The sequence below is a fragment of the Akebia trifoliata genome, chromosome 9 (assembly GCF_017979445.1).
Source record: "Akebia trifoliata isolate Shusen 1 chromosome 9, ASM1797944v1, whole genome shotgun sequence".
NCBI lineage: Eukaryota > Viridiplantae > Streptophyta > Magnoliopsida > Ranunculales > Lardizabalaceae > Akebia > Akebia trifoliata.
The window spans coordinates 20,673,675-20,689,410 of NC_141383.1; the positions used below are offsets into that span (position 1 = coordinate 20,673,675).

Genomic DNA, 15,736 nt, shown 5'->3' on the forward strand with positions numbered 1-15,736 from the left:
GTCATTTTGATCATCGAGCACATCATACACAATTTTGGAATAACTCTGCAAGTAATTTTGGAAAATAGGTCGCCTCATGCATCAACTACTTACCCTTGACAACATCATGCACTTCTCAACACCCTTCTAGCGGCATGAGTAATTGCCGCTAGGACCATTAGCATACTGTTAGATATCAACAGACTTGGCTTTTGATGGAGTGGAGTGGAGGAACACAATTCATTTAGCCGACCCTAACCTCTTTTTTCTTTTTCTTTTTCAAACAATGAGTATATTGTAATAGTTCTTCACACCATTGGAAGCACGTAATTCAAAATCAGAGATTGGGCTCTATCCTTGAGCACTAGATGGATCCGAAACTGATTGAGTTGATGTCAATTCAAAATTGATCATAATATTGGCCTACTGGATTCAGATTCAATAAGGTTCTAAAGGAAAGAACCATAACAGATCCAATAAACCATTGGAGCTTATCAAACCACAGATGAGGACGGCACAAGAAATAAAATCAACACTACTTCCTTCACTGAAAAGTAAATAAAGTTACAAAATAAGAATAAATCAAGAGACCCAAAGACAGGCACAAGTACCTGTGCACACCAAGAGCTACCACTCCCACTTTCAACTGATGTCGAAAACCATGTGGTTCCATTCCAGAGCTTCAATGAGTATACTACCACCATCCATATGAAAGCTTGTGTAAGTAATCTCAGGTAGGCCCTCATTTGAAAACTGGATTTCCACCTCTAGGTGGGGGGGCCTCATATCCCGCACCAACAGGATAAGTAGGCGGCGTGGCTGATCCAAAAGTTACACTGTTTCCAGGTGCCACCATGTGACCTAGAGATCCATCAACACCTCTCGGTGGTGCATTATAGCCGAGTCCTCTTTGTGCATCATAACTAGGACCTCTCGGTGCGTCGTATCCAGCTTGTGCAGAGGCATGTTCATATTCTGCTTGTGTTGCGTTGTAATTGGGTCCTCTTTGTGCATCATACACAGGTCCTCTCGGTGCGTCATATCCAGCTTGTGCAGAGGCATGTTCATATTCTGCTTGTGTTGCATTGTAATTGGATCCTCTTTGTGCATCATAAACTGGTCCTCTCGGTGCGTCGTATCCAGCTTGTGCAGGGACGGGTTCGTATCCAGTTGGTGCACGAGCAGGTCCAGGTGCCCCTCCAGCAAAAGGAGGTGCAGAACCCGATGGGAGCACACCCCCCTATTTTACAAAACAAGAGAATTTGTTAGTCTTCCATCTTCACTACCTGAATAATGTAAAAAAAGTGGTTAAGATCAATGTTTTTAGAGGCATGTGACGCTTATGCCTCAAAACGCGCCTCAGGATGAGGCTTATTAAAAACATCCTAAGATGTAAGGTTGAAACATAAGAACACCTAAGGCTTACGCCTTAGACCAAAAGGCTTGTAAAAAGTGTAGGCCTCACTGTGAGGCTCACGTCACACATTATTATTATTATTTTTTATTTTACTTTTTTTTAATAATATTTTTTTTCATTTCTTCTTCCTCACTTCTTTGTTTTCCTAAGGTAAGCAAGACTTTACAACATGATTGGAATACTTAAACCAAATTCGAATATAAAATACTTAAATACGCAAAGAAAGTCATTGAGTTGATTTGAATGATAAACATTTTTTTTTATAGTATTTAGTATTATATTATTATATACAGGAATAAATAGTTATTAACTATAAAAACTTTCAACTACTCAAATATGCCTTGAGGCACTTGCCAACCTAGTGCCTTGCCTCACGCCTTAACATCTGAAACATTGGCCAAGATAGTTTAAAGGTTCACTTTACAGACTCAACTTCTCAGATGTCCCCACCCAGTCAACTTAAGCGATATGAAAGGTCAGCCATTATTCAGAATATTATTTCTACTTTATACCACTTACACAAATGGTTTTCTTGAATTGGCTTGGGCGCATCTTCTACTCAAGGCAACAACCATACGCATCTATACTCTGGACTTTAGGAGTCAGACCTCCAAGGCAAATGAAGGTAGTTTAAGTGATAACAAATGGGGAGAATGGGCTATGGCCCAAAGTGGATTGGATGGATTATGAAGTGTATCAAGACAGTTTCCTCCTAAATCTTAGTGAAAGGTTGTCTGGCTGATTTCTTTAGGGGGTCGAGGGGCTTGAGACAAGGAGATCCATTGTCTCCATTCTTATTCCTCGTCGTTGTAGAGGCTTTGGGGAGACTCTTTGCTAGAGCGGTTGAAATAGGTAGGTTGTCTGGTTTTAGAGTGAATAATGAGGGTCCTTTGATTTCTCACCTCCAATTTGTAGACGACATCTTAGTGTTTTAGGAACACTCAAGAGAGCAAGTGAGGGTTTTGTGTGTGTTATTATATTGTTTTGAGGCTCTTTCTAGTTTGCATATTAATCTGCAGAAAAGTAAGATGTTCGGGGTAGGCAATGTGCCAGACCTTCCGGTGATGGCAACCACATTGAGGTGTAGTAGTGATATTCTTCTTTCGTCCTATCTGGGCTTACCCCTAGGGGCTCCTTACAACAACAAAAGAATTTGGGATGAGATTGTAGAAAGATTGGAAAAGAGATTAAGTTTTGGAAGGCTAGATATCTCTCTAAAGGAGGTAAAGTTACATTGATCAAGAGTACTTTGTCTAGTATTTCGATTTATTTTCTTTCTCTTTTCTCCTTGCCCAAGTTCGTTTAGAAAGACTCATGAAGAATTTTCTATGGAATGACAAAAACGAGGGTAGGAAGTACCATCTTGTGACTGGAAGTTGGTGTGCACCCCTAAGAGAAATGGAAGTTTGGGAACTAGAGGCCTTAGGTTAACAAATAAAACTCTCTTGAGTAAGTAGCTTTGGAGGTTTGGGGAGGAAAGGGGTAGTTTGCGGAGGAAGGTAGTTCAGGCTAAGTACGGGGAGAAGAAGTTTGGTTGGAGTAGTGGCAATGCCCAAGGCACTTAAGGCTGTAGTATGTGGAAGGGGATTCTTAAGGGAGTTGACCAATTCGAGAGGTGAATTAGATTTAGAGTGTGGTCGGAGGAGATGGTTAGATTCTAGGAGGACAGATGGTGTGGTGACTCGTCTTTGTCAACCCAATACCTTTTTTTGTACGCTTGTTCCTTTAAAAAACATTGCTCGGTAAATGATAGTTTGGTTAGAAACAGAAGTACTTCTTCTTGGAATTTGGGCTTCAGGAGGAACTTCAATGATTGGGAGATGATGAAAATTATATCTCTTCTTATTCTTCTAAATTTTTTTCATCTTGAGGGGAATGATCAAGATAAAAGGGAATGGTTCAAAGCGAAGGACAAGAGATTTTCGATTCGATCTTTCTACAAATGTTTACTTTCGCCTCTTGGAGCTTCCTTCTCGACTTTTATCATTTGGTCAAATCTCATCCCGTCCAAGGTATCCTTTTTTGTGTGGCTCGCATCTTTAGAAAGAATTCTCACCTCGGATAATTTAATCTCCCAGGGGTGGATTACTCCAAACTTTTGTTCTTTGTGCTCAATAGGGAATCGGTGAATCATATTCTTAATCCATTCTTCATTTTCTCGAAATATTGATGACCTTCTTCTCTCGTTTCCATGTGAATTGGATTTTACCCTATTCCTTCTCCTCCCTCTTGGAAGGGCGGACCTTCAATATCTTTGCGCTTAGAAAAAGACACCTTTGGGTGATCCTTCCCTTCGTCATGGCTTGGTGTCTTTGGAAGGAGAAGAATAACATGATTTTCCAGACACTTCAATGTCTTTGCGCTTCAAAAAAGACACCTTTGGGCGATCCTCCCCTTCTTCATGGCTTGGTGTCTTTGGAAAGAGGAATAACATGATTTTCCAGAGTAAGGAGAGCTCATCCTTAACTGTGTTCTTGGATATTTTGGTCCAAGCTCAGCAGGGATTTCGAGGGAACAACATTTCAAGATTTTGTTTTTAGATGGGATAATTTGTGTGGCATGTAACTCCTGGTTGTTTCTCAATTTTTTTTTTTTTGTGGTCTTTTTTTTCTCTTTGCTTGAGGGCTACCTCAGCATCCTTCTTTCTCTTTTTTGTATTGATCTGGTTCTCCTTTTTAATGAAATCTTTACACTTATCCTAAAAAGAAATAGAACCAGAGTTGATGAAAAAAAAAACAAAACTCTTCGGTCATTCCTATACTAGAGGTCTATAACTAATGAATAACAGAGTAGGTCTCCATGGCATTTCAATATCTTTTGCATCAATTAGTTTATGGGATAATAACAAGCTGGGATCAGTTTCTCTGTTGCAGCGATCAGCATTTTTTTATAATGTTTTTTCCTTTATTTTTGGCATATAAGATATAACAGAGAGGATCGCAATTACTAAAATAAAAACATTTAAATTCAACCACAAATAGCATAAGATGGATACGGCACCTGGGGAACATTGTACCCATCTTCATAAGCATTCTGTCCAACAGAATGATGTCCGGCAGCCTCATTCTCCTTGTACCCCGTAGTGCCACCATAAGGCGCTCCTGCATTAATTGCCATATTTGAACCATCTGTAAAATTCAATAAATAAGAAAGAAACAGAAAGTTCCAAAGAAGTAAAGCTTGTGAAGGTAGTAAAAATACCCCCTCTTTCAATTTTAGCAGCAGTACTGGCCAACTCTGCTCGAAGCTTCTCCAACTCCCTCGCCATAGAAATATAGTTGTTTTCCATCACGTGAAGTGACTCATAATCAGCATTGTATAGTTTCTTTTCATAGTCATATTTAGCTCTGCAAGATCAAAATTACGAGAAGCTTCATTGTATCTTCAGAACAAGACAGATTCAATGAAGGGGTATCAGAGCAACTCCAACCCATGTCTCTAAATTTTTGCTCCAAATTCTGAATTTCGAGAAGATGCACACCTCCGAACCAATTTGAGCTCCAACCGGTCCCTTCTCTAAAACACTATTCATACACTTGAAAAAGTTTAAAAGAATAGGGGACAAAAATGGTATTGAAAACATGTTCGATGAAAAGAGAAGGTCAAAAATGGCATTTATAGAAAAAAGGGGGCAATATAAGTATTTGAAAAAGGCGAATAGTGATTTAGAGAGGCCCTGACATGAACAGTGATTTAGAGGGGGGTTTCTCTAATATAGAGACTGGTTGGAGTTTCTCCAAGGGATACCAATGGTTGCATAGTCCTTTACCTGCAATGTTGATATTCCTGTCTGAGACCTTCGAGTTCTGACATCAAAGTGGGAACCTGTTGAACATCCAAATGAGTCTTTTGGAGATCTTGAGTTAGTTGTTGCACTTCAGTAATTAGCTCTTGTCTTGCCGCAATCAAGTTTTGGGCATTAGTTCTCGCCTGTTGTAACTCAGTATTAATAGGCTCCGCAGCTTGCAAGTCGACTTCCATCTTAGATATCTTATTTATTAGTCCCCTCATATGTTGTTCTCTATCATTCTTAATGGCACCTATTTGGATCTGAAACCTTTGCAACTCTTGCTGCGCTGCAGCAAGTTCTTGCCTCAAAGTTGAATGTGTAGCTGCAAGCCTTTGGTTCTCGTTAGCAAGTTGTCGCATTTCCCCAAGTTGTGTATCGAGTTTTTGTTCCATGAGTTCTGGAGGAGGTAACATATCAAAAGGAGAATAATTCCCCGGTGGAGGGCGGAAGCCTGGGCCAAATGGATCAGGATGCATCATGTCAGAGCCTTGAAGAGGCCCACGTAGATGAGGTGGGATACGACCTTTGCTTCCCATGTTACGTCACCGAGTTTCACCTGAGCACTAAAAATTGTAGCATGTCAGATGATAAGAGGATCCACTAACAACATTTAGTCATCTTTACAATTATAATGCGAGAAGCCAGAGTATATGTGGTGTGACACCAAAATTTGAGTGGCCATAAATGGGCCCACTTTTATATTTAAAATTAATATAATCAACGTCATTTTGGTAAAAAAACCAAGAAAATTGCGACAACTGTATGATCACATTGCTTCGTTTTCAAAATTACAAAAATACCCTTTTTACTATGTAACAAAAAAAAAACCTTTAATCACTATTTTAAATTACAAATAAGCCCTTTAGATACACGTGCATTTGCACTTTGCATGTGCCGCATTCTAGTACAAGGTAATAAATGTTACCAGGAAATGCAATAATTACCACAACCCACTCACCAAATGTATACCATCCAGAAAGCTACAATATGTCTTTCTTCTTTTCTTTTGCAATCATATATAAGTTTTAACTTCCATGTGATAATTAAGTTCTTTTTTTTTATGAGTGATAGTTGTCTTGAAGATCTATATCCCAAAAAATGGTTTTCCAACATAGTTATTCATGTGGATGAAATGAGGAATAAAACATACTAACAAAAGACGAACCCATTGATGGTTTGAACAAAGAGTGATAAAAATGACATGGATCATCATCTGCAACCTGAACTGCATAACCTTACTATCTTCTAATTAAGCTTCACTTAGTTTTCTCAGTTTACAGAAGAATTCCAATCCAGCAACGGTTGAGTCGAAAAAAATATTGCTAAATTGGTTCATCAAGTATTCAATGAAGTGCAACTTATAGACGTATAACTTATATAAATTAATCAGACGAAGTGCTTCCCAACTCAAAATAGCAGACTCAGAAAGCAACCAACCAAAATCACTCCAAAAAAACAGAATCCAAAAACTTGTTAGATTTGAAACTAATCCACAAATACGAACCAACAAATGAAAGAGACTGGGAGAAAAAGCAGTTTTACAATTATGCAAACAAATCCATACAAACTCCAAAAGTCTAGAAAATAGAGAAATCTAATATGAGCAAATGTGTATACAAGAAATTCAATAAAGAGCACATATTCAATTAACTAAAGATCGGATCATATCACCCATTTTTGTACCAGAATTTTTTATTTTTTTTGCATTCTAAGAGGCTCTAATATTCAACAACAATACATATCTCTTTTACAGAACTTTATTTTGAGGAATCTGTAGGGAGATGGGATTGGGTTGTCGTATTTCTTCTTTGTAGACTGGCCTCTTCCATATTTTGATAAAATTTTAACCTACTAAAAAAAACTGTATTTGTGTCATTCAAAGGTGTTTGTTATGCGTTTCTTTGTTCAATAATACTTACAAACAAAATCGATACAGGGGTGTTGAAAAGTATATTTTTGGGTTACAATTATAAGAAAAAATGGAGATATTGTCACACCCTTGCCAGTGCGCCACTAGCTGGACATGTAGCTTCAGGCGCGTGTACAGCACGTGAGTTTGAGGCACGTGGTTTCAAGTTAGAATGGCAGGGAGGGGGTGAAACTTAGTCCCACATCGATCAGGAATTGTTTAAGATCCTAGGCTATAGGTGAGACTTGGACCTTACCTTGTAACAAAGCGTTCTACCTGCATGTGAGACCTGCCAATGGGAAACAAAACCTTGAGCAAAGGGTTGCCTGTGAGACAGGTGGAACCGCCAAAGAGGACAATATTGTGAGTGGGGCCCAGTCTGCTATGTAACCCTGACACAACGTGTTTTCCCTGTATGGGGAAAAACAAAGTTGTGAGTGGGCCTTGACCCGCAAAGTGGACAATATTGTTAGTGTGTGTGAGTCTCAGTTGCCACAGGAGTTGTCACACCCTCAACAGTACGCCATTGGACACGTGGCTTCAAACACGTGTGCGGCACGTGAATTTGAAGCATGTGGTTTCAAGATGAAATGGCAGGGAGGGGATGAAACTTAGTCCCACATCTGTTAGGAACCGTTCGAGATCCTAGGTTATAGGTGAGACTTGGACCTTACCTTGTAACAACGCGTTTTCCCTATAAGGGGAAAAACAAAGTCGTAAGTATGCACTAGCTTGCAAAGCGGACAATACTGACATAGTGTGTGGATCCCAATTGTCACAAGTGATATCAGAATTGAGGACATTTTTCCCTGCTAGGTGAGGTGAGTTGTCACACTCACACCCTTGCCAATGCACCACTAGTTGGACACGTGGCTTCAAACGCGTGTGCGACACATGAGTTTGAAGCCCGTGGTTTCAATATGGAATGGCATGGAGGTGGTGAAACTTAGCCCCACATCGGTCAGGAACCGTTTGAGATCTTGGGCTATAGGTGAGGCTTGGACCTTACCTTGTAACGTGTTTTTCCTGTAAAGGGAAAAACAAAATCAAGAGTAGGCCCTGGCCTGCAAAGCGGACAATATTGTTATAGTGTGTGGGTCCCAGTTTGTCACAAATGGTATCAAAGCCGAGGAAGGCTCTCCCTGCTGGGTGGGGTGAGTTGTCACATTCTCGCCAATGCGGCACAAGCTAGACACATGGCTTCAGACGCATGTGCGACACATGAGTTTGAAGAAAGTGGTTTCATGGTGGCATGGTAGAGAAAGGGTGAAACTTCTCACATCGATTAGGAACCATTCGAGATCCTGGACTATAAGTGAGACTTGGACCTTACCTTGTAACAACAAATTTTCCCTGTAAGGGAAAAAACAAAGTCGTGAGTGGGCCCTAACCCATAAAGTGGACAATTTGTTACAGTGTGTGGATCCCAGTTGTCACAGATATAGTTATCTATCAACAAGGAGGATTTACATATCCCACATTGTAATCTTCCACAAAACATTTGATTAAATGATGGTGTTAGGTTACCTAATTTTCTAGTATTTGAAGACGTGATGTAGAACGGATTCACCGATACCTTGAGGTAGGGTCTTCATACCTTTGATTTACCAATTCCAATTATTCATCTAGATGAATGAAAAATTACAAGGAAGGAACTAGACATGTAAACGAAAGCCATAAGACAATAGGACCAACTAATTGTCGTTACTAGAACCACATCCCACTACAATTGAAACTAAGAAGTGAATATAATATATCATTTCTTATCATCAGCACCTGCATAACTACATTAAGTCATCTCATATCAAAGTTTCAAGTCTCGATTTCAACAATAGTTTTGGTTTGATAAAAAAAAATCCAAGATATTGGAATTCAAAACATGGGCCAAACTTCTGTAACATGAATTTTAATACAAGACTTAGAAGTGGTGATACAACATGTTCAAAGATTAAACGTTGTAGAGATGAGGATGTTGAGATGGATGAGTGGAAAGACCACAAAATAAAATTAGCAACAATACAACATGTTCAAAAATTAAATGTTATAGAGATGGATTAGTGGAAAGACTACAAAATAAAATTAACAATGAACACATTTGTAAAAATGTAGGAATAGCCCTAATAGGTGATAAACAAAAGGAATGTCAATCGAGATGGTTTATTCATGTGCAATAAAGACTAATAAAAGTGCCAATTAGAAGAAAAGAGCAACGATTGAAGTTATAAAAGACCAAAAGGTGGTGGATTGATGTAGTGAAAACAAATTTAAAGACTTAATAGAAGATATAGCATTTAAAAGAACTGCCTAAGAAAACAAATGACAAAATATGTAGAGAGATAATTTGGTGAATATTGAGAAGAAAGAAGTCCCGAATGGATATATTGACATAATTAAGTACATGATAGGGTTGTGACATAAGAGAAAATGCTGAGCAGACAAATGAATACCTAATTACAATTGGTTTATATTAGGAACTAGTTTTGAGTCTGTATTTGCTTGCTTTATTAATAGGTAAGAATGTTGTAGGAATGTGGATTTTTTTTTTTAATTTTTTAATTTTTTTAAGAAAGGAAAGAAAGAAATCAATTTTTTCCAACGGTAAAATTTTTTTACCTTTGGTCACCTCGACCCCGGTTTTTCTCTCTAATAAAATATCAACTTATCAAAAAAAAAAAAAAAAATTGACCATTGGGAAAATACGTGATTGCATACAGAATATGCAATCGGATATTGTCGTTTACGATGGCATAATGATCTAATAGCATATGCCATGATGGCATACGTGATTAAATGATCCAAATTGGCATATGCAATGGCATATGACAACTATGCATAATTTAATAAAATAAAAAACTCAAAATTGAAATCCAACACAATTGAAAAGATTATAAAAGGTGGGCATCCTTGACCCTACAATCTCTGAAATTAGAAGCATGGGCCCTTAATTAAGTCCCAACATTAACTTTTGAAGCATTCTGATTTTCCCTTCAGAGTATGTTGGATGCTAGCACCCCCAGCTAACGTGCCCGCAAATTGGCCAATGTTTACACCTGAGTATTTTGGAAATTTAAATAAAGAGTAGAGGTAGTTGAAGGGGATTTAATAACCAAAACACTATCTGGTTCTCATGCTGCTCAATACAACATTCCTCATCTCTAGTATGAGTGGGATTTTGTTCATTAATTTCAATAGGGCGGTTTTCTCGGTTAATACGACAAGAATTCTTAACTTCCAAAAATGAAAAAACTTCTGACCACGATAGTATTTGGAAAAGAGTAGTCTAAAAAAAAAAAATGGGTCTGATATCATGAGGTAGGAGAATGCGGTTGTGCGAGTTCATATGGTGCAGTGTTCAGAAAGGGATGATAAAATGCTCTTTGAATTTGGGAAAAAAAATTGTTTTCAAAGTGGGGAAAGGGAATAGGGACCAATTTTGGGAGAATTGTATCTTAAAGATCAATTCTCCAACCTTTTTTTTTCCATCCCAGTGGAGAGAATTCAAGTGACTTCGTATTCATCCACGTTCTTTTCAATCCTCCCACATTTTTAGAACTTTTCAATTTCTTATACATTCCTTGTAATTGGGTCTGTAATTGACCTTGGGCCCTTCGAAGCATTTCCTACTCATCAATTTTTATAAGCCCTTCCTCTCAATGGATGCCATTACCAAAGTCACACTCCATATACTCTATCTTACTTAACTTATTCTAAAGCCTTGGGGTGTAATTCCGAAAATACCTCTAATTGGGGTATTTCATGGCCATCAATTTGCCAAGTTTATCAAATCCAATCCAGTTGTGACGTGGGTAATCCCTTCTCTGTTGGATGAATTATTTTTTCTCTTTTTGGGTTTATTATAAAATTGAATTTGAAATACTATTCTTTATATAGGCAATTCATTATAAGGCTACATCTGATGGATGATATTAGTTCAATGAGTCGTCCTAGAGTGACTGCGCAGGACACTGCATTAGACATTGAGCCGTAGATGCTTTTCACTCGTATCTCGAGGAATCGTCTATGGTTCCATGCACGCCTCCACGCTAGCTCAATGTCCAATGCAGTAGTCCTCCTGCACAGTCACCTGAGCATTTTCCTACTTTCAATTTGTAGTCTCAATTTTTTGAAGTTATAATTTAAGCTTATTTCAAACAAGGGAAAATTACACTTTGACGCCCTGTAATTTGGTGTAATTCCATTTTGACTCCTAATATTTTCATAATTTCATTTGCCTCCTTTATAATTGTATAAGGGGTTCACTTACCCCTTCAGACAAATTGCCGTCAAACTAACAGTTAGGTTGCTTTTATAAAGACCATTTTACCCTTTTTAAAATGTAACTCTTTTTTACAAATAAAAAATAAGCGTGAGAAAAAATAGGTTCAATGAATGCTTTAGACAGGGTATTTTAATTTTTGTTTTAAAATTTATTTATTTTTAATAAAAATAATATAAAATAATAAGGTAAAATAGTAAAATTACACCTGGATTTTAACCCCGTTAGTGAAAGGAGAGGTAAGCACAATTATCAAAACATTAGGGGTCAAAATGAAATTATGCCAAACAACAGGGGGGCAAATTGTAATTTACCCTTTAAATAATTCACACCCAAGTGTGTCTACCAATGCAAACCAAAAAAAAAAAAAAAATTGGGGAAAATTAAAAGCATTTTTGACTAACAATGCAAAAAAAAAAAATCCATCCAAGCATCCAAGAAAACAAATTTAAAAAAATTATATAAGAAAGAAAATATGATCAGCTAAAGAAACCCATAAATTCAATAAACTAAGGGACCGTTTGGATCACAAATTTTTAGCAGAGAGAATCAAATATCAAGCTACGAATTTGAACAATTTCATATTCTAACAATAACATAAAATTCAATGAAGAAAAAACCCTATAAATAAAAAATCCTAAAAAAGGCAGAAGAAGAAAGTGAATGGAACCCTAGGAGAGAGAAAGTAAACAAAGGGATAACATATACATACATGAGAGAGAGAGACTTGTGAGGATTTTTAAGAGAAATTCTTTGTTGGATTCTTTTAGAATTCGAACTCAGAAACGTTGGTGAGACAAAGATGAGCGTTTAGGGCTTTGTTTGTTCGTTAAGAGTGTGGTAACCGGAATGACCGGTACACTTAGTCTTGTACAGACACGAAGGGTTTTAAAAACCGGGTGTTCGGATCAGTTTAGAACGCGCCAATTCGCTTTGATCCGATTTAAACGAGTCCGAGTCAAACCCTCCACCTTCAAATGAACCCCTATTAAATTGGTGATATTAGGTTTACCCCCTTTCAAAATGCAAGATTAGGTTTACCCCCTTAACGTAAGTCAATGTTTTTTTATTTTTTTTTATTTTTTATGATTTAACAGTGAAATTTTGATTTAGTAATTTAAGTATTTGAAGAGCATTTTAAAAAACATCAAAATTTTACCATTAAATCATCAAGAAAACGAATGTTGAGTTAAGGTCAAGGCGGTAAACCTAATCTTGCATTTTGCAAGGGAGATAAGTCTAATTTCACCAATTTGACAAATAGGTATTTCTAAACCACTCATAAATATTTGACCCTTTTAAACCTAATGTTAGGGCTACATGGGCTCATTGGCCTACTCAACCCAATTGATGGGCAAGCATGGGCCGAGTTATTCAGAACATGAGTTGAGTTTGGGTTGAGGTTTGGCCAACCCAACTATACTTGAACCCAATATTATATAATAATGTATGGGAAATGTTCAGCAACTAACATTTTGACAAACATTTTGATAAAACATTTTTCAAAACATGGGTTAGAGGTTTTGGAATGGGCTGATTTTTGGTGAGGATGATCTCTACGGTGAGTAGATCATCATCACCAAAAATCAGCCCATTCCAAAACTTATAACCCCATCAAAAATGGTTTATAAAAAATGGACGGTCCACGATTTTTCAACTTGTAAACTGGGGCTAGAAGTTTTGGAATGGGCTGATTTTTTGTGATGATGATCTCCTCGGTGTAGAGATCATCCTCACCAAAAATCAGCCCATTCCAAAACCTCTAACCCATGTTTTGAAAAATGTTTTGCCAAAATGTTTGTTGCTGAACTGGACCCATAATGTATAAATATTTTTTATATCAATTATATAATTTTATTTATTTTTAAAATATTTTATTAATGGATAATGTTAACGTTTAAAACTTCATGGGGACGTTAGCAATGTCCAACACTTTTTTTCAACAATATCTCTCTTTATTTTGTCTTTTAGTGAAAAAGATAAAAACATGTTAATCTTTTACAAAATAATGCATTTATTATACCATTAAAATTGCATTTATTATGTTGATATTAATTGTCAAAGCATTTATTACAAAAAAAAAGATATTTAATTTAAAATATTTGAATGATCATAATATTTATTATGTAAACAACCATTTATTGTATAAAAGACCAATACACCATTGTCTTTTTCACTAAAAGACAAATCAATAAGGGGTATTATGGAAAAAAAATATATTAGACAATGCTAACATCCTCGTGAAGTATTGGACATTAGCATTCCTCTTTATTAATTATTTCTTACTACAACTAAATGTATTATGCAATTACTTGCATTAAATATCATCCTAGCAAACGTTCCATTTATTTAAGATATTTATAATGCAAATAAGGCGATAAAGAAATCTATATAGAGTCGAATTCAACAGCCAAAGTTTTATCTCATATGGGCTAAAAGATATAGAATGAGCTGATTTGTTGGGAGGATGATCTCAATGATGAGGAGATCATCCTCACGAAAAATCAGCCCATTGCAAAACTTCTAACCCTATCAAACATATAGTTTGTAAACTAAGGGCAAAAACTGACAATCCACGATCGTGGGGTTAGAAGTTTAAGGATTGGTTGATGTTTTTTGGGAAGATGATCTCCTCACCTCATTAAGAATTTGTTTTTTCAATTTTAGGTGCACTTTTAACTATGGTGAAAAATGGGAATATTCAGTAAAAATAAACTCCTACAACTCACCTTCTGATTTTTTTTCAAAAAAATTAGTAATCCAAGAATGATTTGTGCAATTTGGGGTGTCTATATTAACAACTTCAAAATGATGGATTTTTTTGAACAGATTTGAACAAGAGGTCTATTGAAGGAAGGTTATTTTATGTTAGTCTGTAACACAAAACCTAGGTCAACGTAGGCATGTCACCAATTTATAAAAGTGTAAATATCTCTAATAATATCAATTGAAACAGAGATAAATTGTAACAAAATCATCAAAACGAAGACTTTGAAAATGGACAACCACCGAACTCCCAAGTTTATATTAAAATCCAATTAACGTTGAAAAGTTGATCTTCTTTTAAAATCTTTTTAAGTTCTTGAAGTGTTTTCTACATCATGTGGCATCCAATATGTTTTTGGAGGTGAGTTCATGAAACTTTCCCCGTAGTCAGGAAAGCGTTTTTTTTCTTTAAAAAATCGGGTTTTGGATTAACACTCTTTCGTCTACTTATCACTGATCACTAATCTCGCTTGCCTACCTAAAAAGGACAGCTATAATTTTAAAAAATTCTAAGAGTTAAACACACAAGCATAACTGAATTTTTCAAAAAAAAAAACACTATTTTGTCCAGTTAAATGAAATAGAGCAAATATTTGGTGCCTTAGAGATCATTTACAACACCATACAAGGGATCATAGACTTTAACCTCAACCCATACAATAGGATTAAAGGACAATTTGGTCATTTCATAATCTACTAATTAGGCATGTGAAACTACTCATGTTTATGCTTCAACCAACAATGAAGAAGGTAAAATCACAAGATATATCATTATGGGTTCAACAACCAAAAGTAAGGAAATCGAAAAACCTGACACAGTTGGATCACAAACACAAAATCTCACTTTTACAAACTCAAAACCAATGGCCTCAACATCTCACGCCGGTGGGTTCAGCAAGAATGGGAAAATTTTAATTATGGAGAATCAATAAATTGGAAGGATAATACATTATAACAGAATTCATAATTTACAAAGCTTGAATTCTTCACCGATTTATTACTGTTCGTATAGCAGTCCGCTGAGTTTCTGTCAAATTCTGCAATTTTAATAGAAAAGAAACTAAGATATAGAAATAATCCAAAATGAAATCCTTGTCAAGAAATAAATTTAATTATTGAAGCGATGTATACCTGACAAAGATGATCAAAAATTGGTCGGTCACTATCCGAAAACTTGACCAAGAAATCCACTAAATAATTGGCCAGATTAATCTGTGGACAATAGAGAAAATAAATTAAGGGAAGCGTTTGATATGATCACTTTAGGTGGTTGACTTTAGGGTATAGAACAAACCTCATTAAGAGGGTCGGCTCTGTATAGAATGCTGTCATCGTAATCATCGTCCTGGTTCTGAAGGTTGCATGTAAAACACAGAATGTTGTATTAGTATATATCCCTAAATGGAAATAAACATCACAAGACCGATACGAGCAAACACAGAAAATAATGAGGTAAATTGAGTGGTAAAAATGTTAAACTCCAAAGAAGATCCAATGCATCCTCTTTGGGGTTTAAGGGGTGAAAGAGGGAAAACAATAAATTTTGCAAGGGTATTATTGGAAAAGAGGAAAAGAAATACAGAAAATTGTACGGGTGTT

At 36.5% G+C, this 15,736-nt stretch overlaps 2 protein-coding genes across 4 annotated transcripts in view; both read right to left on the bottom strand.

Moving 5' to 3' along the window:
- Positions 1–503: 503 nt before the first annotated feature.
- LOC147394571 (protein FLX-like 2) lies at positions 504–12,240 on the bottom strand. 2 transcript variants are annotated; one of them, XM_086453629.1, is made up of 5 exons: positions 12,084–12,240; positions 5,166–5,749; positions 4,598–4,743; positions 4,397–4,497; positions 504–1,219 (listed from the first exon to the last, which is right to left on the bottom strand). In XM_086453629.1, exons 2-5 carry the CDS (start codon positions 5,720–5,722, stop codon positions 722–724), a joined length of 1,302 nt encoding a protein of 433 aa, XP_086309755.1. In that variant the 5' UTR covers positions 5,723–5,749; positions 12,084–12,240; the 3' UTR covers positions 504–721. The 2 variants fall into 2 exon arrangements, with proteins under 2 accessions (XP_086309755.1, XP_086309756.1); XM_086453630.1 differs by having other exon boundaries at positions 5,166–5,742; positions 12,084–12,238.
- Positions 12,241–14,879: 2,639 nt separating this feature from the next.
- LOC147394572 (ARM repeat superfamily protein) overlaps positions 14,880–15,736 on the bottom strand; it is a 32,884-nt gene continuing 32,027 nt past the window's right edge. For both annotated transcript variants that reach the window (XM_086454825.1, XM_086454826.1), the window contains 3 exons: positions 15,432–15,488; positions 15,269–15,349; positions 14,880–15,174 (listed from right to left, as the gene is read on the bottom strand). In XM_086454825.1, coding sequence (XP_086310951.1) covers positions 15,124–15,174; positions 15,269–15,349; positions 15,432–15,488 — 189 coding nt within the window. In that variant the 3' untranslated portion in view covers positions 14,880–15,123. The remainder of the gene's footprint in view (positions 15,175–15,268; positions 15,350–15,431; positions 15,489–15,736) is intronic.